The sequence below is a fragment of the Nicotiana tomentosiformis genome, chromosome 2 (assembly GCF_000390325.3).
Source record: "Nicotiana tomentosiformis chromosome 2, ASM39032v3, whole genome shotgun sequence".
Taxonomy (NCBI): Eukaryota; Viridiplantae; Streptophyta; class Magnoliopsida; order Solanales; family Solanaceae; genus Nicotiana; species Nicotiana tomentosiformis.
In genome coordinates, this window is record NC_090813.1 from 71718773 (window position 1) to 71741041 (window position 22269).

General features: G+C 32.6%; 1 protein-coding gene and 1 long non-coding RNA gene across 2 annotated transcripts; one reads left to right on the forward strand and one right to left on the reverse strand.

Annotated features, from left to right (window-relative positions):
* Positions 1–3081: 3081 nt before the first annotated feature.
* LOC104105483 (uncharacterized) lies at positions 3082–4278 on the forward strand. Its single transcript, XR_688392.4, has 2 exons — positions 3082–3250; positions 3946–4278. It is a non-coding gene; the product is annotated as an uncharacterized lncRNA (long non-coding RNA).
* A 4287-nt stretch (positions 4279–8565) lies between these two features.
* LOC104105484 (MACPF domain-containing protein NSL1) lies at positions 8566–15735 on the reverse strand. The gene is made up of 7 exons (XM_009613795.4): positions 15264–15735; positions 13239–13477; positions 12255–12459; positions 11174–11257; positions 10899–11082; positions 10108–10274; positions 8566–9452 (listed from the first exon to the last, which is right to left on the reverse strand). The coding sequence occupies exons 1-7, from the start codon at positions 15534–15536 to the stop codon at positions 8763–8765; spliced, it is 1842 nt and encodes a 613-aa protein (XP_009612090.1). The 5' UTR covers positions 15537–15735; the 3' UTR covers positions 8566–8762.
* Positions 15736–22269: the final 6534 nt, after the last annotated feature.

A 22269-nucleotide genomic window follows, 5' to 3' on the forward strand; every position in this document is an offset into this window, starting at 1 on the left:
ACTCAACAAGTTATGTCGCTTAGGAACCGATACAAAATGATCATCGACAATATATTTGATACAATATAGTGCACAATATTGTAAAAGATTGTGAGGATTAGACCTGTAGTCCAGACACCTGAAGATGTCATGCTATTTAAATACATATCATAACCTATATGACTCATTTGATCAAATTTATATGAAGATCCCTAAAGGATTTAAAATGTCTGAAGCATATAATTCAAAGTCTTGAGAAATGTACTCGATCAAATTACAAAATTTTTGTATGATTTAAAGTAATCTGGGCGTATCTGGTATAATCGCCTCAGTAAATATTTGCCGAAAGAAGGTTACATAAAAGATGTTATTTGTTCATGTATTTTTATAAAGAAAATGCCATCAGATTTTGTTATACTTGTTGTATATGTTGATGACATAAATCTTGTTGGAACTCCAGAAGAGCTCTAAAAGGCAATTGAATAACTTAAGAAAGAATTTGAGATGAAAGATGTTGAAAAGACAAAACTTTGTCTTGGTCTTCAAATTGAACATTTAGGAGACGGAATTATCCATCAAACTGCCTATACAGAAAGGGTCTTAAAATGCTTTTATATGGACAAAGCACACCCATTGAGTACATCAATGGTTGTTTGATCACTTGAGGTGAATAAGGATCCGTTCCGACCTCCAGAAGAGGATGAGGAACTCCTTGGTCCTGAAATACCCTATCTCGGTGCAATTTGTGCACCTATGTATCTTGCTAATACTACAAGGCCTGACATAGTATTTTCTGTTAATTTACTAGAAAGATATAGCTCTTCTCCTACACTGAGACATTGGAATGTGATTAAGCATATATTGCGATATTTAAAGGGAGAAATTATAAAAGGAGATAGAACGAATCACATTTTACCAAAACTATTCTACACACATGATCTTCAGAAAAATGGTGACATTGATGTGCAACAAATCCGTTCAAGTAAAAATCATGCAGATTTGTTCACCAAGTCCTTGCCAACTGCAACCTTCGAGGGGATGATATATACGATTGAAATGCGAAGACTTGTTTTGAAACAATATCTTTATCAGGGGGAGTAAAGTATACACTGTACTCTTTTTTACTTGCCCAATTTTTTTTTCACTGGGTTTTCCTGATAAGATTTTTAATGAGCCAACTTGCAATATATTATTAGTGTACTCTTTTTTCTTGATTAAGATTTTTTTTCTCACAATTTTTTTCATAGTAAGATTTTAACGAGGCACTTAATAATGAACATCCAAGGGGGAGTGTTATGAAAATATTATTGTGGATGTCCATTTATTACTCCGCTGTAGATAATTTTCCTAAGAAGATTATCCATTTAGTATTCCATTAAAGTTTATCTCCAAGCAGCTGATGCAGGCAGGTTGCAAGCAACTCAATGAAATAACTTGCAACAACTTTTTATTAAACAGGCAGGTTGCGAGCAGCTAATGCAGACAACTTACAAGCAGCTCAAGGAAAGTCTGACAATTGCTTCCTGAAAAGTCTGACAGCTGCTTCATTTCTTTTATAAGTATAGAGGAGATTTCAATTCATTGTCTACATCAATTTAAAATTGAATAATATATCAATCTTTCTATACTTGTGTTCAGTTTATTTAACGTATATCTTTTGTTTTATACTACCTCTGTTTCAATTTATGTGAACTTATTTCTTTTTTAGTGTATGCCAAAAAGAATGACCTCTTTCCTTATTTGGAAATAATTTACCTTTATGCAATAATTTATAGTCACATAAAATATATGTGCCTCATTTTACACCACAAATTTAAAAATCTTCTCTTTTTTCTTAAACTCCGTGTCCGGTCAATGGATTCGTATAAATTGAAGCGGAGAGAGTAACACTTTGGCACTATATTATTTTGAAAAAGAGCGCTACCTAACAAAATGAACGCCAACTGCAACCGCCCAGCCAGCAATGAGGCGGCGGAGGTCGGTGCTGTGCTGTACTGTAAATGCTGAGTGTTGCAAACAAGCAAATAAAATCATTATGCGGTTGTTGGATGGAAAATATACAAGAATAAAAAATAAAATAAGTCGTCCACTAGGGCTCAACTTGCCCCCATATACTCGTTTTTACTTTTTTATTTGTGTCATATTCGGATGTGTAGCTGCTATTTTAAAAGATGCTATCCTTTTTTCTGTTTTCTTTTCTTTTTAAAAGCATTTGCGATACAGGTGAGTCCACGAATAAACGGGAGAGAAAACTAGTTAGAACTTAGAAGTCATGGAACATGATCAGTTTTTTTAAAAAAAAAATTTAAGTTTCTAAAAACTGGTTTAATGCTGTTTTTGGGTAAAATATTTTCTCTCTCACAAAACTTCAAAAAAAAAATTTAAATAAAATACATTTTCAAACACAACTTCAACTTTCAAAATTATTTTCGACACAATTTCAAAATCTCTTTTTTAAAATTTTAACTAAATCTATATTCAAACATTAGGTGAAAAGGTGTCACATCATCAAACTTAAAATACTAGAAATACTTGTAAAGTATTAACTATTCTATATTAATAAATGAGAAAGCATTTGCGAAAACCTATCCGTATCGTATTTTGTAAATTGAACTCTAAGAGAGAAAATTAAATAATTAAAGAAGTCTTTATTTGATGGGCGAATTCTTTTTATAACAAGATAGTTTACGAGTTATAGTTTAACATTAAATTTTATAATGGCATAGTTTGACATTCATTTTTATTTTCTTCCCTTGTCATAAATATTTGTTTTGAACTTACATTACATCTACTTATGATTATTTAATAAAAATCTTTGTGAAAAAACAAAAATAGTATGCAAAGCAAAATATTAAGGTGGACGAAGAAAAAGTAGAATATTACAGTGGGCTCAGTTGTCACAATCTAGCATTCTGGGCCTTAGTTGCGGCCTAATTACACCCCAAAGTGGGCCATCTAAAGCCCACCCACCCAGCCTAAGATATCATTGGTTGGGATAGAGATTTGATATCCACGTCATGAAAAAACAACAACAAATAATGCATCTTCCTTATTCCCCGTTTGGTCCTTTTCTATTTAAAGCCCCTCTAAAAACAAAATCATAAACATTTCTGCTCTCTTTTTTTCAAGCATTAACATACTGTCCGACGTAGTTTTTATTTTTCGACAGCCAAAGGATGTTTGAATTATTTGTGCTAGGGTGTACTGGTGTTGTGATGTTCCTACATGGAGCCAATTTTTTCTTCCATGGTCTCTCTCATAGTTCTCTCAGGTACAACGCCTTCTTTTATCTTCAATTTTTTGTTTCTTCTGTTTTTGAGTTTTAATTAAGACCAGTTTAAATGGAGTAATTTGGATCGTGAAAATTCATATAGCAAAGTTGTTGATTTGTGTTCGAGTTTTGATTTTATCTAAGATAATCTATTCTTGTTTGCTATCCAAATGTATGCTTTTTTTTTTTCCTCCACTTGCACTTATAGCTGAAACAGTTGATAATTTCCATATTCTTAAAGGTTTTTATTTATAAAATTGGTGAGCTATAGTAGTTTTCTGTAAGTTTATAAATGTAATTTAATTTTTCTGGTTATAGTTAAAGAAGTAAGGCACACAAAAAATTAGATGTTCTTTTGGAGCAGAGATGGGGAACGAAAATTTTATATGCTTTCCTTTTTTCCTATCTTACCTTACACATCAAAAGTCAAAAACTACTCACTTTTCAGATTGCTTAATTGTCTTATTGTTCACTATTTTGCTCAATTTATTAGTCTAAATACACTTCTCTATAGATAGACTACAAAGTGGGGAAATGAAGAGCAAAAAATAAAAATGAGAGTTCTCTAGAATTAAAAGTTTTCGGAATAAATTAGGTTTCAAAGGAGTATATTTTTATGTATTACTTAGCTGAATATTTCCGGTCTACTATTTGATTTGATTTTAATATATGGGTTTAAATTTTCTTGAGTGCAGCTTCTTAGGATTTGTTGGTTGGTAAAGAAATGTCGAGAATGATGAGCTAAAGGAAGCTTGCACGAACCGCCATGCTTTTTGTAAATTATATAATATTGGTTTAACTACTTAATTTTTTTCTTTTTCATTTAAGGGTAGATATTATTATATTGTTGTGGTCCACAATAGAAAATGAAAGAGAATACCTATGATAAGAAAATATAATTAGTATCCTGTAAATTGTAATCATTCAGAGGCTTCGCCTTATTTGAAGTGTACTCTGCTTATTAGATGACTCTAGACAGTTGTATTATCAGATAACTTTTCATTCTATCAGAAGTTTGTATCTTTAAATATTGTCTTTTTAATATTTTGATTTCTATACTCTGCAAATACTCCGTAATTAAGAAGGTATTTTGCCCAAATGGAAGTGATTTATGTGATGAAGTGCTTCTCTTGAACAGGTCCGGCTCTAACGTTGTTCCAAGTAAGGCTTTTGCCTTTTGGGACCCCATTTTTTTTTTTTTTTTTAGAGAAATAATAGGTTTATAGGTATTTAAAAAAAATATTTAGTATTTTTCATACAAAAGTAGAGTTTTTCCTATAACGATTGACTCAAAGAAAAGAAGTTTTTCCAGATTATAATTGATAAAATCTTACATGAGATTAACAATATCTCAAGATAGATTAAATGGGTTGGTTATATTATCAACTGAAAAGGAATTATTAGAGAAAATAGATTATAAAATAATTATTAACAACTTTCTCGAAAAGATAGAAAAACAGAGTTCAAATAAAAAAATATATATCATAACTTTCTTTTAAAAATTTAGGCCTCACATTAAACTTTGACTTTAGGTCATCCAATGTGTAGGGCTGTGCATTTGTATCGGATATCTGAAATCCGAACCGATCTGTTCAATTTCTGATTTTGGATTATATTTCTTATAATTTCGGATATCCAGATCGGACTCAGATCGGTATAATTTTAACCCGATCCGATCCGAAATCTGAAATTATTAGGGCATGTATAAATACTAAACTTTAATTTCAGATAGCCAATACTTTCTTTATATCTTCCTCCAAGTTATTACTTTTACAATTGCTTAATTTAGCTACATTGGCACCATAGTACCCTCATAATTGCAGAAACATGAATTTTTCTTGCTGTATTGTCTCGTCTACAAAGAAAATATAAATATGAGTTTTGCAACTTAGAGGCATAACAACTCGAACCTCGAGAGAAATATTTTCTTAGAGATGCAATGCTGATAAAACGGATGAAAAGCAAAGAGATGTTTGTATTAGCACATAACACAAAAGAAGCAGATAAGGCAGATGCATTTGCCGATTAGATAAGCAATAGCCTTAATAATACGTATAATTCGATCCGAAAATCCGAAATATTTATCCGATTCAAACTTTAAAATCCGATCCGATATTAACTCGGATCGGATTCAAATTATATTTTGTAGAATCCGAAATCCGAAATATGCTAAATCCGATCCGATCTAATCCATGCACAGCCCTGCCCATGTGTTTGAGCCGCTCCTGCTCGAGTGTAACTTCGAGCAGTATTTTTACTTGTGTATTTCTTTTTGGTGTTTGATCCAAGTTTTCGAATAACTCTTTGTCTATTCGTATTTATACTAAATTAGATAATCTTATTTAAAAGTTACAAAGTAAAGTATATATATATATATATATATATATATATATATATATATATATGTGTGTGTGTGTGTGTGTGTGTGTGTTGTGTGATTAAATTAAAATTTATAAAAATTGAGTACGGGCAAGTTTATAAGAGGAAGTTATCGTGGAAAGTAATTTTACAATCAAAGTGGGAAAAAAATATTTGGCCACCGCCCTTAGCTATTCGGATCATGAATGTGCGTGTGGTGCCATTTAATTTTCCTTTTTTCTTTGTTGTAATTAGGGCACAAATCACTTTCACTTTTATCAAGTTAATTTGTGTCTCCTCAAAAAATAGATACTAAATGACTCTCTTAAATTTGTATTGGGAATGGCTAAACGTACTTTTCACTTCTTATCTAATTAATTTTCGCAGAAAAAGATAAAGAGTTGATCAGTTAGATTCTTTGTCTATTACTACTGCGGAGAATGGTTAAGTTGCATTTTTACGGTCTTGTATTTTTGCAGTCGTAAATTGTCCTTCATTCTGGAATTTTTGTGTGTGTGTAAAAAATGTGTTTCAGAAAAAAGTATGTACACATACAATAAACCAACATCAGATGAAAATAATACAAAGTAAATACCAATTTGTGACATGAAGTAAAGCCAATTAAGAGTGTAACAACTACTAACTAACAATAAGTATCAGTTTAACGCCTACACAGTCCAGACCTAAACATACGTACAAGTCGAATTTAACAATTAGCCAACGCCGTTTGCAAAAAATCATGTGTACATCAGTGTTGGTCATACATAGCTAACTTACTACGTAATTCAGATCCTATAGTAGCAACTTGTATTTGAAATATTGCTTTAATAGGATCGAGATGTTGGGCTTCTAACCGAAGTGGAAGAGGAACCGTCAGAACATAGGCGGATCTAGAATTTAAACTTTATAGGTTCTCAACTGTTTGATTAAAAAGTATAATTTTCGGTTAAACTATTTAATTTATATAATAAGATATTAAATCTAGTTAAGGATAATAACTCTAGATACTAATCTCGGAAGCATACAGGAGATGAGACAAATCCCGTAAATGATAGATTACAATAAATGTAAAATACTCTTGATGCATGAACATTAATGGAGATTTAACTAACAATAAATGACATTTAAGTAAAAAGGTAATTCACCCAATAATGTGAGGATTAGACGAATATTTCTCCTGACAATGATGAATGACAGAAAGGTCCAAGATTCGTATGACAATCCTCAGATCTGGTGGAAAGATGGGGAATAACATGAATAAGAATCTTTATCAAAAGGTAATCTTTGTATTTTTGTAAGAGAGAGAATCTTATTCTCAGAAGTGTTCTTATCAAATGAATATTACATGCTCATATCATTGTCTCTTTTTTCTATATATATGGAGTCTTTTCCTAGGAAACTCTAATAGTACAAATAAAGGATATCCCCTAGAATATTCTCTCTTAATATCCTATCCCGACAAATTAGTCGTTACAAGTCTTATCGTCAATAAGCAATCTCGACACAGACCCTTGTTGACCATCTCGACTACGACTCATGTCGGCACCTCGGTCAATAACTTTGCTGCATCTTGGGCGAGCTCGGCCAACTCTTTCCTCAATGTCATATTACGCTGAATTTCTTAAGGACGGATTTTGACCTATACATCAAGGATCTTAAATTAATATACAATAATAACCAGATAAACGAACGATAACTGATCTCAACAAAAGCTTTTAGTAATTTTTTTTATTTGGCTGGTCTCTTTATATTTGACGTCATTTGTAGTGTTTTTTAGGAAGAAAAGAGAAACAGCACAAATGCATGTGGGTGTTGTCTTGTCAAAAAGCAAAAGAGAAGTTAAAAATTGTCAAACCGTATTCGAACCCTCGTCAGTCAATTTTCAGAATCAAAAGCCAAGTTAGTTATGTGTTCCCAGCTTAAAATTCATATATATTTAATATATTTCTCAATGAGAAACAGCACAAGTGCATGCGGGTGTTTTCTTGTCAAAAAGCAAAAGAGAAGTTAAAAATTGTCAAACCATATTCGAACCCTCGTCAGTCAATTTCCAGAATCAAAACCCAAGTTAGTTATGTGTTCCCACCTTAAAATTTATATATTTATATATTTATATATATATATATATATATATATATATATATATATATATATATATATATATATATATATATTTCTCAATGAGAAACAGCACAAGTACATGCGGGTGTTGTCTTGTCAAAAAGCAAAAGAGAAGTTAAAAATTGTCAAACCGTATTCGAACCCTCGTCAGTCAATTTTCAGAATCAAAACCCGAGTTAGTTCTGTGTTCCCAGCTTAAAATTCATATATATTTAATATATTTCTCAATGAGAAACAGCACAAGTGCATGCGGGTGTTGTCTTGTCAAAAAGCAAAAGAGAAGTTAAAAATTGTCAAGCCGTATTCGAACCCTCGTCAGTCAATTTTCAGAATCAAAACTCAAGTTAGTTCTGTGTTCCCAGCTTAAAATTCATATATATTTAATATATTTCTCAATGAGAAACAACACAAGTGCATGTGGGTGTTGTCTTGTCAAAAAGCAAAAGAGAAGTTAAAAATTGTCAAACCGCATTCGAACCCTCGTCAGTTAATTTTCAGAATCAAAGCCTAAGTAAGTTTTGTATTCCCAGCTTAAAATTCATATATATTTAATATATTTCTCAATACAAATACAGGATACAAATAAAAGTTACTGGATTCACGAGAACCCATACCAGTACTGTAGATCCGCCCCTCATAAGTAACTAATAAGCCTCACACCCAAAGAACTGAGGTCTTACTTTATGAGTTCTTTGTTCTCTTTTCAGAGTACAAGTTTCATGGGGACAGTTTAGTTTTAGAAAAAGACATTTTTAGTTTAGCTATGTGAAAAAAAATTACTCCGGTGAGCAACTGACCAGAGGGAGAGATGATATAACTAAGTGCATTTGCTAACGTTATATGTACATCAAAAAAATGTGTTCATTTCTTTCAGTAAAAGTTTGAAGTTTCTTTACACACTCAACTTTTAATAGGCCAATTTGACCTTGCTAATACATTTTACATATTTGACCAAATATCAGATGAAGAAATATACACAATGTCCTATGGAGGAAGATAGATAAAGCATGACTTTGCAATATCTCAATCAACTTTATATCAACAATGAGTCCTCTGTCAGTATGGTTAAGAGCGAGTACTTCACTTTCATTCTTATCCTACCATATTCTACACATAGCTTTGCACCAGTTACCACCCAGTAGCCAGGTGACTCCTCAGGGCCTCTTACCATTTCTGTTGTATCGACAAAGTGCGACATCTTTGGCGCCCTTGCCGGTGAAGGTGGACCACCAGGATAAACCGCGGAATTCAAGTCCACCTTAGCTGGCTTCTGTGGTTGATTTAGCTTTGTACTGAAAGGGGTGCTGATCAGCATTGACATCAATCCTGATTTTCGACATGTGCTTGTGGGCCCCTCCCACTCTGACCGACGGATCTTTGCTGAGGCGACCATCGAGAATCCCAACCTCAGGAAGAGGACCTTTTTCATGCCAATAACCTTCACCTCAAACCAGGCCTTGGTCACAATAGAAGCAGGGTCATCTATTCGTGTTCCACGGTATTCAACAGGAGCAGTGCAAACATGTGAAAATATGCTCCACTTGACCGGTTCAAAATATCCTCGTTCAACTGGCTCATCGACAGGCTCATAGCTAAGATCATCTGTTAGTTGGATACTTTGAGGAAGTGCTGATAAATGTTGAAGATGGATAGCCAGGTGATCACTCCTTTTACCTTCCAAGTATAACCGAATCCCAGTTACTGGCCTGTTTCCAGAGTCTACCTGCAAATATTAGCAAGAAGAAAGAAAAATTACAGAGCTGCAACCTATGACAGGGACATTCCCTAAATAATGGATTATCTGGTTATGGTTACGTCAATGTTCAGCCCTGTAAGGTCTTAGAGATCCTGATTATAGAAAACAATCAACAAATAGTCTCTATTCTTGGGAAAATTTTATTTTTCATTTAAAACAGAAAGAAAGTTTTGAAGCATAGGTTATTCCCCGGGGTTAGTAAAAAGAGTAGATTATCTTAAGCGCATACACAAGAGTAGAAATTATATAGGCTCTCTAGAAATTGTTTGGTAGGTCACAATCACCAAGTCAAGAAAATGTTCGTCTCTATTAATCAAAAATAGTTTTAAGAAAAAATAATTTAAAAGTATGCCACCAAAGCAAAAAACTCATAATAAAAAGCACCCTCTTTCTGAATCATGAAACTAGCATGCCAAAACCAGTCTATGCACATTTAAAAGGCACTGAAAAAGAACTGCTCCTGCTGCATTTTTCTTATCCCTTTCAAGTAATGGGAGAAAAGGTAAATTTCTTACCATAAGTAGGTCTCTCTGCTGATAAACACCAAAACTTCAAAATGTTGCTCTTGAAAATCCAGATAAAAAAAACTTTCTTGATGTTATTCTAACACATGAAGATTTACCTTTATAGTGTTTACGTATAGCCTTGGACCCAGCAAAGTAAACTGCAAAGATGGAGAGGATTGTTTCCTGTGACGATGACCAAGAGGAAGATCACTATATGCTGGAGCCCACTGCCGAGGTAACTGAAATTCTAAAAATTGTTCAAGCTCCTCGATTGGCGGTTTATCTGCATCAAAGATCTTTGCTATCAGAGATATGAAGCATTTTTTAGTCATGTAGATCTAAATGCAAGAAACTGAAGAAAAAAAAAATACAATTGATGACATGAAAACATTCAATGGCTCTTCCTAAGACATACAAGGAAGATATTCCTTTATAGAAGTCCTATACGTTTAAACTGCAGGACAGCTTCACCGAATAGGAGTGTAATAATCACTGGTCTGCTCCCGCGCAAAGGTAAAGCAACAAACGGTAGAATTCGTAACCCAGAACCATTCAGCAGAAGCTGGTGGCAGAAATTGAGATGCACTCATCAGAACAGGAAAATTTCACCAATCCATTCTATTTAACACATTCCCAAAAAAGCTTGACCCATTTTTTTATAAAAGAGTGCACGTGTGCATATTTCTTAGTAGTCCAGAATACAAGGAGCTCCTCGTCAGATTTTCTATGGTGCTATGGTACTGGGGTTTGTTATGCAGGTCAAGGGAGAACAAAATCTGGTAGATCTCGTTGATATTTGGATACTCATTCTATTCACAGGAATAGCCAAAAACTCAGGCACACATAGCTAAGAGCACCATTTCCACCACCAGAATAAAAGCAATGATTGAGAAACAGACATACTCACATCGCAGGTAAAGATTAATTGCATGGCTTAGAAATCCACTGCCCCTTACACCACTCAAAAGTGAAGCGATAGGCACAAAAGACATTGATATGACATTGGGAGACTGTGATACAGTAGGCAGCCACTGGCTATGACTTTGACCAAAATCAAGACCTCCGCGACGGATATGAATACTTAGTAGATCCTGCATGAAGAATTCAAATACAAATCCTTTACAAAAAGCTTACCACCAGAGCAAATAGAGATTTGTTTACGAGGGAACAAAACGATCTTACATCAGCTTTCGAGTGAGACATAATAGATGGTCTCATTGAGTTTGCAAATGGTAGATGAGGATCTGAGAATATGGATTTTTCATCCTGAAATATGTCAAAAATTGAAACTGCTGTCAGACAATTTATTTTGTTTAATCTATGTAAAATATATGTAATGAAGTTTTACTATGACCATAGTGTCATCCAATTTGCTTACTTTTCTTGGAGAAATCTATGGGCATGACATTATTTACCTTTTAAATCTGTTTGACTAACCCATATATAACTTTGTTCCTTCACAATTTTGGGGCTTGTGGATTTAGTGGTTCAGTTATATTAACAAACGGTACATTTTGATCCCTCAACATCATTTTGCTTGTCCAGCTTTCTTAATTACACCCTCTTGAAAAGAATAACTAGTAGCAAATAAATGTTTCTACAAGATTCTGATTTAGCATAACATTATATTACTTGACATTATTCCGACCATGAATCGTCAAAAGTATGATTTTAAAATTAAGTTTACAGTAGCTCTTTTTAGCATTTCAGTAAATTTCAAATCATATTAATAAATCTATTAAGATGAAATAGCCTAGTGAAATAGCATTCCCAATCTTAGAAGTAAGCAGACTAGCTTAAGCTAATCGGATCAACGGCAGTTAAACACTCTGAAAGCCATTTATCAAAGAGAACTAACAAGCAGCATAAGTAATATTAGCCAAAATCTTATTGCTTCAGTGCCAGCTTCATTCTCAATATATATGCATATATAAAAGTTACTATATTTGAATCATGGCTTATGTAGTACCCTAGTTCATGCCATGAACAGCCATAAAGCACATCAATCAATGTTTCATCAGTAAAATGGGTTAACTCTATCCTCCTAAATATTTTGGAAGTGACAGAATTAGTTTTGCATGCAAAACACATCCTCAATTCAACAAGCATTCCAGAATATCTAAGTTTGAGCGTGTACTCATAGTCAGGCCTTAAACAATTTCTTCCACAATTATATGGTAAAACAAAATGAAACATTAAAGAATATAGACAGCAAACATAAAAGGGAGTTGAACTATCGAATAAATTATACGATGTGTGATACCTTTGGTTTTTCAGAAGATTTAACAGAGTTTCGCATCTGGCATCCATTTACGTCTTCTGAAAATTTCTCATCAGCTAATTGCTTAACTAATTTCTGCAACTCCATTGGCTGAAAAGTCGAATTCTGCAGCTGCTTTATGTGAATTACATCCTTGCCTCCCATCTTTACCCCGACAACAATATGGGTACCATATTTTTCGATGAACCTGAAAAATCATGTTATCAGCTTCACAGTTAATAATTTTCTACCATTTTCAAGGTTAGTTTACAAAAGCAAAATCAATAGCAAGTTGTGTTCCTTCATGTACCAAAAGAAGGAACAGAAGGTCAGAGTGAAGAGATTAAATCAAAATCAAATGCACTAAAAATAAAAAAAATCGACAACTGTCTTGAGATAACAAAAACACTGTTGTTTCTGAGTCCAAATTTCAGGGCCATAGTGACTCTCCTAGAGTTCATCGGTCATTCTTTTTCCATTCCCTTATAAATTTGCTACTTCTACTGGATAGAAAAGGCGGAAATCATTGCCAGTGGTTTTGGATAGAAACAGACACGATAGAATCTTCTCCTTCTTCGACTTACATAGGAGGAGGGGAAAAGAAATCAAACCAAGAAACAAAAACGTTCCTCTCATAATATCCTATTGTAGTTCACCAAACAAAAGACTCTCTCTCTCTCTCTCTCTCTCTCTCTCTCTCTCTCTCTCTCTCTCTCTCTCATCCTTTTGATCTTCTCTTCTTTTCCCTCCTTTCCTTAGTTTCCACTCAAACACTTAAAGCACAATATGGGAAAAATGCTTTTGTATGAAAAACTTGCAGGCGTGCTAGTTCAATAACTTTCCGAATGAAATCCATCCTACATCCTATTTCATGGAGGAGCATGTACCAGATTTCCTTGAGATTTTGAACATACACAGATTTGTATTTATACTATCCTGATGGACAATAAAATAGTTATTCAAATAACATTGAGGAAAAGGTCTTACTCTGCAAGCGCAGGAGGATCCCAAGAAGAAGGCACGTCTTGCTTCACTTGCTCAGATAGTGTTAGATGGGATCTCACTAACTCAATATTGTACAAGGTAATAAACCAACCATCAAAGGCGAGAAGCTTTGTCGAAGCTGCATCCTTTTGCCAGCATCCCTTATGACCAAACATCGCATTAAACAAACCTGAAGGTATCTTACCAGACAAAGATAACTCTTGATTCAATTGTTCTGACATCTGAATTTAATGAGCAGACGTTAGGGGCAAGAGATTAGTCAGAAATGCACATCGAAGGAGAAAACACTAGATTGAATTATCAAAAAACCCATAATTGAATTTTTCTAACAATTTTCAACACTTAATCTAATAGGCACCAAAAAAGTCATTTTACAAAACAATTACTCCCTCCGATCCATAATAAGTGACTTTTTGGTATTTGTCACACCCCTTAAGAAAATACTAACATCTAGAGAAAAAAAGACATATTAACTAAATTATCCTTAATTAAAATTTGCATGTTATTACCTTGACACATTGGAATATGTAAATAAGGGCAAATTTTGGAAAAATAAAATTAATTCCTTCTAGTTATGTAAAAGGACACTTATTTTGGACCACAATAAAAAAAGTCAAAAGGTCACTTATTATGGACCGATGGACCGGAGGGAGTATTAGAGGATGACAACTCATAAAAAATGCAGAAAAGAACTAAAAATCTCCATAGGAGAAGGGAAGTTACCTCTTAAATTATTTAAGAGAAAAAGGAAAAAGGGGGAAAATCACTCCACAATCAGCATAGGTAAAACATGAGCCTCTCACTTAACAACTCCAACAACAACAACAAACCCAGTGTAATCCCACAAGTGGGGTCTGGGGAGGGTAGAATGTACGTAGACCTTAGCTCTACCTTCAAGAAGGCAAAGAGGCTGTTTTCGGAAGACTTAACAGCTCCAAATTCCATATTCAATGTATCAGTGTTGGATTCCAACTAACGATGAATCTCCCCGATGGTTAGAAATAGAAAGAGTATGTACAATTTTCAATACTTTCCTTAAGCAGTCTAATTGGATTAGATTAATATCAATGGATGCTTTACCAGTCATTCATAGAACGATAAGCAACTACAGGTGACAGAGGTTGACGATTTAGATAATGGAAAAATCCAATATTTAAAAGTTGTATCTAATCCTAGAAGGAATGTCACGATGTAACTACATAATGAGAATGTATATAACCTCCTATTAAAGCAGTTTATGTATCCGCAAACGGCAAACAAGTTGACAGAACCTGCTCCTGCTACAGCATTTGCGCATTTAGATGCTACTATCATACTCTCAAGAGAATTAGCTGCCAAAGGTATTTATCCAGCAGTAGAAAGGATCAACAAAGTTCCAAAAGCCAAAGAGATTGATGTACTTCTGTTTGTCATGCACTAACCAATACTTCAAGAAATCCTATTTTATGGCCAAATGATAACAGAAACCTTCACATGCAACTGTACAAACCGCCAAAACTTTATCCAAGATTAGATAGTTCAAAGCCTCTAATCAAATTGTACTTAATTCACCAGAATTTAGCAACATTACTTTTTCTTCAAGTATACAACAACAACATACCCAATATATTCCTAGAGTGTGGGGTTTGACGAGGGTAATGTAGCAACACCAATAACTCTTTCCCTTTTTTCACGCTTAAGCCAATCACCAAGGAAAAATCAATTTAACCTTCCAAACTCAATTAGATAGGAAGAAATGCACAAAAAGATTCTTTTCTACCATTTTGAAGCAAATTACACTTCAGTTGAACCATTAAATGAACTGATTAAAAAGTACAAGCTCATCACTATCACTTTTCGACTTTTTTCCAGCAAATGAACAACAGCAGCTACGAAATTCTTATTCTTATAAAAAGAAAAAAATTTAATTACCCAATTCCCTTTTACAACCATATCGAAATTAGATACTTAAAAAGCAAAAGTAAATACTAAAAAGATTGTGGGAAAAAAATGAAACAAGAAAATTACCTGACTAAAAGAGAGAGCATCAGAGCGAAACCTAGTTCGTTCACCTTTATCGCACTTGATTGAAGTCGAAACCTTTGAAACCACCACCCCACCTGGCACCACTAGGGCCTTGGTCGACTTCTGATCAACCTCTATCAAACCCGACCCGCTTGGACAGGGTTTACACGCCGTCAACCGGATATCACTCGTCAAATCATAACCGAACCCAATCACTGAGACGGCTTTTTCTGCTGCCGTTTGCGGGTCCATTCTACTACTAGGATTAAACGCCATTTTTTGGCCAAGAAAATCCAAACCCAATTCGTATTTCCCAAAAGGGTGTCAGAATCTGATAATTTATATTACAGTAATTCTCTACTTCATATGAGTCTTGCCTTTTTGAGTGCTATTACAAACTTTGAGCTGGAGAAACAAGAAAGCTAGTCTCTTTCTTTTCATACTTTTTTGTCTTTTCTTGTGTAATGACGAAAGGGACCTAGCTGAAGTGAGTGGGTTGTTGAACGGAGGGGTTATTTTGTCAATTTAAAGAGTTTAAATATTGGAGAAAAAGTCATTTGTGACGGCAAAGCCAGCCTTTTTCTGGCGGTGGTGCGTAAATTTCTATGGCGTGTTTGGGGTAGTGGAGGTTTGACTTTGACTCACAGAAGATGGTTTCTTTGACAAATGTGAATGGAGCTAGCGGAACAGCGGCGGCTGGGCCCTACTGACATAGCGGGTAGCTTAATCATTTTGTTTCTTTGTTTAACATGCAAATTACTCGTTTTTACTCACTTTTAAGATATTTTTAACTATAATGTCTTTTATATAAATTATCCTTTATTTATCCCTATTACTTTTTCATTTTAATTTATATAATGGTATTTAATTGACGCGGGAAAAAAAACTTTTGACACGTTAACATATAGTATACCAAAAATATCATTAAAATCTAAGTAGTAATTATCAATATATTACATTAATTATATAAAAGAATATTAGTAAAAATGAAAATATTAGAAGTGGAGAGTACTCAAATACATAAAAACGTACATCTTTTCATAATGGACTAAAAGAATGTCATATATATTCTTTTGTTGCATTATTGTAAAAGAATTTTTTGACCAAGTATTTGTTTGTTTTGTAATGAACGTATTATTAGGGAATATTGGCAATGACTTCTCCTGTTATCACATAGATGGAGAAACAGAGTCAACTAACTGTACAAAAGACAGTTGTGGTTACATAACTAAATAAGAAATTAAATTTTATCATTGCGAAAATAGTATTAAGAAAATTTTCAATAGCATTAGTCTAAAAATGTATGATATTTGGTATATTAGCTATTTAGCATTTTCCTTAAAACCAACTTCCTCTGTATGATTTATGTACATTTTTTTTCATTTTTAATTTCCAAAATAAATGATACTTTTACATATTTAAAATTCTTTAACTTTAATCTTATTTTATCTTTAATGATCTACTTTTATAGTCATAATAATATCATATTAGTCCATTATATATCATATTAGTCCATTATATCATAATAGTAACCGAATTTCATATATATATAGTGCGTTCGGTTTTAACTTTTGAAAGAAAAAAAATTGGCTGATTGACTAGATTTATGAATCTTACTTGTAAATGTATAACCTTTTTTTGTTTTTATTAATAATTCTGTTATTTCAAAGTAGAATGAAAATTATCTTTCTGAGAGGTTCAAAATCATTGAAAATGACAACCATTTTGTAGCACCTTTCTTACAAATTAATTTTAAGTGGATAGTAACACTTAAGAGGACAAAGCAACGAGCTTAATTAAAAGAACTTAGCCTGCAGCTTTATCTTTTATCTTTAGGTAACATGGATAGTATTATTACCTACCAAATATTAGTTCAAACTTTAAAAGATAGGAGAAAAAAATAAAGATCTTTAATAAAAGATAGTATTCATGTTACTTCGATCATCTATTATTTTATTAACTTTACTGTATATACGAAGGGTAAAATCCAATTTACCCCTTAACCTTTATAACTTGAAAAATGATACATTCTTCACCTTTTGAATAGAAAAGGAATGCATTTTTTTTTTCCGATTAAGCTTTCTTTTTCTTCTCCTTTTATTTTTTTATTTTTGGAAAACAACACCTTATTTGTTCTTGAATTTTTTCTACACATTAACTAACCTGATAAAATATAGAAGTATGACAAAAATCCTTAAGTCAAACTTTTGCATTGTTCTTCTTCTAGATGAAAGCTAACTATAGCCATTCTTTAACTAGAAATCAAACAACCAAAAGTGAGTCAAAAGGATCATAGAATACAAAGTAATTAATCCAAGATTTTCAATGACTCTGCAAAGTAACTCACCTTGAAAAGTTTGTCTGGCATTGAAATGGGTTTAGGTTTTCCCCAGATTCCAAAGCCACTAATCCAAGATTTCACTTAAAAATAAGTTACTGTAATTTGTGCAACCAAATTTTTACTGGAATATAGTGCCAACAATATTTTCTAGCGCCAAAATAATATTTCCTCCAAAAAAGGACTGTTTTGACTTTTTACGTTTATGGGTAACCTTAAAATTTTTGGAAGAATTCGTGTGTGTTTGGATTCATTTGGAGTTAGCAGTTGAATTTCTAGTAAGTAGGGACGGATAGTTATGAGTGGTGCCGTGGGGTAGATGATTCTAAATGGTGATGGAGATGGCTAAGATAGAGTTAGAAACTTAGAATGTGTCGAGAGCGGGAGAAAAGGACATATTAGTATTATTTTTGAGTAGTTTTGATATGCGATTTTTTATAAGAGAATCTTACAAAAATATCTCAAATAAGTTCTAACTTACCGACCTCTAGTCATTAAATATAGACTTATCAAAATTAGTCAAGCACATATAAAAATTAAACCCAAATAAATAAGGTTCTTTCTCTCCAAAAATTATCCGCAAAGATCTCGTTCCATATTTTTAAGCGTGATCAACAACATTAGATGCAAGACGTAAAGAAAATTTCATAGATGAGGTAGCAAATAAGTTGATGAAATACACACACACACACATATGTGTGTGTGTATATATATATATATATATATATATATATATATATATATATATATATATATATATATAAGATTTCTAATCAAAAAAAGACATTTTCCAATGGGTATGGTTGAAATTCATTGAAAACATATATATGAGTCAATATACAAAATTGAGAAAGATTGGAGGTGATTTGGTATCAAAACTTGTAATTAAAATCGAGTTCAAAAAATTCTTCTGTGATACATATATCACTCATGTATCTCACACACATGTATACATGGATATACATGTAATACACATTTGATACAAATATGATACATATGTGATACACAGTGTGATACACATTTTTTTTTCATGTTCATCTTCTATTTCGAATTTTCAATTCAAACTACCTCGAAACTCTACCAAATCATCCCAAAACTAAGATTCAAACTCATTAAAATGTACCCAACCTATTTTAATAACACACACCCAAAAGAAAGCAAATTTTTGACCTTTTTTGTTTTGCTACAAATAGCCGATTGGCTAATATTGGTAATATTTGACTAATATTAATAATATTTTATGAATTGGTCAATTTTTATAATAAACTACTTATAAATAGATATAACCGGTAGTTTTTCTTTTTTGAATAGCGAGTGAAATCATGATTTGAGAGTGGATTATTGGTAATTTTTTTCCTACTATCCCCTATTTCAAAATGCAATAAGGCCACAACTGGGTAAACTTAAGCATAGGTTCCTATAGTAAAAATAGCACGGGCTAATCAGTTTTCGCACTGGTAATTCAAAAATAGTTAGCGTTTGCAAAGTCATTGAAAAATAGCCATTATTTTGCTGTAACACGGACCGATCCAGCATAATATACTGGAGATTGATGCACTTGTGTATGAACTTCCAGCATATTATGCTGGAACTTCAACACGCGGAAAGTTTCAGCATAATATACTGGAGATTGGAGCACTTGTGTATGAACTCCAATATAATATGTTGGGGTTCGCGTATATTATACTGGAATTTCAGTATATCATGCTGGAATATTTTTTCGATTTTAAACAGTGTTTTCGTTCAGATTTATCTTTACATGAAAAGTGACTAAATTTCGATTATTTTTGAAACTGTGACTATTCTTGAATTATCACTTGTAAATCTGGCTATTTTTGAATTTTTCTCGTTCCTATATAAGCAAGCCTACTAAGAAAATGGGCTACCCTCCTTTCAATCATGCTTCAAAGACTTGGCACTTGAGGCGGTCCATTACTTTGGTTTCTTATTATTTTGAGTTTATGTAGATAGTACTCCTCCCGCCCTTTCGAATTTCAAGAATCAATCGTTCTAAACGTTGATCATGAATTCGGACAAAAAAATTACGTTTTTAAAGTAAAATTTATATATTTAGAAACTACATAAAGTACTATAAATCATAATAATTAATAATTTAAATAGAAGATATATAAAAAGTCGTAATCAAAGAATAACTCGTTTGACTCTCGAAATCTGAAAAGTATCATTCTTTTTTGGGTGGTGGGAGTAGATAGAAGTTTTACGAAAAAGAACTAGACGTTAACATTTAAGCGCGTATTTACTCAATATTTTCATATAAAATTTTCACATATATGAGTATATAGAGAATCGTGAGAAATTGGAAAATAACCACTTTTAACCGCTGCTATTAGAGTAATTTAGCTAGTATTTAAAGATCTATTAGTATTTAGCCGCTCTTTTTTACACTGAAAAAATATGTGGATAAAAATACTCCCAACTAAAACATAGAAAGTTGTAGGAATGATTACTGAAATTGGAGCTTTTTTTAGTTCAAACCTGAGGAATTGTTCCTATATGTAAATTCCAACACCCTATGTTGGAGTTTAAAACTTTAAAAGTTAAAAGTGTAGCATAATATGCTGAGTTTAGAATTAAAAGGTTTCTCCAACACTATGCTGGTGTCCTTTTCGAAAACCAAAGCTTGAATGATCATAGACTCCATCATATGAATAGCTATTTCTGTCATATGATTGCTTCATTAATCATTAATTGTGGAGCTTCAAATTTTATGCTACCTTTTAAAAAAATGATTGATGTAATTATAGTTGAAAGTTATAGACAATTAAATATGCAGTTGCTTCCTACTATTTAATTTGTATTTTTTTTTAACCTCAGGCTCGACTTCTTAATTTGTCTAGCTCACTTCAACTTGAATCAATATTGTTTATAACTATGATTTTGTGGAATCTTCTTCTATTCTTTTAGTGCTTTTTAGATAATTTTTCAATCTCTAACAAATAAAATTATCAAAGGATTAGATATGAAAAACCATTATTTTAATCTTGAATGTCTTTTAAGGACTCTTTTTAAATTTTGACTTTAGGCCACCTGTAGTGTTGAGCCGCCTCGGCGAGAACTCTCATTCTGTTTAACAGAATTTGCAATTCAAACTTAGAATTCACAGTGGCTAAACACAAGTAAAGATTATTGGATTTTGCACCAGTAATGGTTCAAAAGTCAGGTATCATTCCTAGATTTTAGATTTTGCACTAGTAATAGTTTAAAATTGTTGAAGTACAATATGAATTTGAAAACTAAGAACCGTTCCTGAATTTGCACTAGCAAACGTCCGTACGACTAGATCTGCTATGTACGGACATGTATTAAGTGGGAGTTCAAGAACTAGTTTCTTCTTAAATTTGATAATATAAAGTTGCATTAAAATATCAAGAAGGTTCATAAATTATGCTTCTTCAAACTCTAGGGTGGCTTATCTACTATGTAATGAACTAATGATGAATGATGAGGGAGATAAGTCCATAATCAGGCGCATATCATGCATATATTAATTTGTTATAAATACTGGTGTAGATAATACCAATAATCAATATATCATGTATGTATTAGTTTGGTGTAAAAATTTGATACAGGTAAATTTTTACAAATATTCAATCTCATAAATAATAGATGAGGAAAAATCTTATGTATAGTCGACTTGTACAAAAAGGGCGCCTTATAACGTAACGTTGTATTAGGGCTGGCTAGCCAATTTTCAATCCTTTAATTGAAAAATAATCACCATTATGAAATTTCAAATTCTACAGGTAAGTACTAAGGATAATTTGCGAAATTTGAAACTCCGTGACTTTTTTTCAATTACATGAGCTAAAAAGTGACTATTTTTTAATCTTATGTGCTTAAAGGTAACAGGTTCACCTAAAAACTGGGCTGGTCAGGCCCGAGAATATGGTTTAATCAGCCCATGTTTTAAAGATCGTCGTTATATCAGATGAAGGAAAGTGGGCCCAACCATTGGAGAAAAATGCCGATTGATTGCGAGTTACCGGAAGCACGCCGACAACACTGTTTCAACTGGTTATTGCCGGTATCAGTTGACTTGTTTCCACCTTTACTTGGAATTACAAGTGTAAATTCTGAATAAATTCAATTTTGGTAAGTAATCTTTTTAATGTTTTAGTAAGTTAATTAACGTGGACCTAAAAGAATCCGAAACAAATTCATATAATTTAATTTCTTAGGTAACTAGTAAATCTTGCTAATAATTCATGATTAACCATAACACCTAGTCCTTCAATATTCATAAAAAGTTTGCTTCTCCAAATAGATTTTGGAAATGTTCTAATTATTAAGAGTTTCTTTAAAACTATAGTGTGACTTTACTTTTAAAAAGTAAATGGCTATTGAAAAAAGTATTTTTCTTCATCATGTAATGCTTGCACCATTATCTTTGTTATCTAGTAGGAGTATATAAAAAATGTTCACTGTTGCAAATTGTAAATTTAAACCTTAAGACATGTCCACTGAAAATTGTTTGTGTTAAGCAAATTATTCATTGCTTAAGTATTTTCTGTAGTGAATTTTAGGAGTTTAAAGAAAGAAAGAAAAAAGTTTATTTGCTTTTCAATAGCATTGATAAGTAATTTGGGACCTGTAATAATATTTAGTAAATTTTTTGAAAAATGTCTTGTTTTATTTAACCCTATAAGTTTA

Coding starts and splice junctions, on each gene's coding strand:
- LOC104105484 (XM_009613795.4), bottom strand. CDS start 15,536: ATGGCGTTTAATCCTAGTAGTAGAATGGACCCGCAAACGGCAGCAGAA. Junction 13,478..15,263: donor ATGCTCTCTCTTTTAGTCAG/GTAATTTTCTTG, acceptor CATTAAATTCAG/ATGTCAGAACAATTGAATCA. Junction 12,460..13,238: donor GATCCTCCTGCGCTTGCAGA/GTAAGACCTTTT, acceptor ATGATTTTTCAG/GTTCATCGAAAAATATGGTA.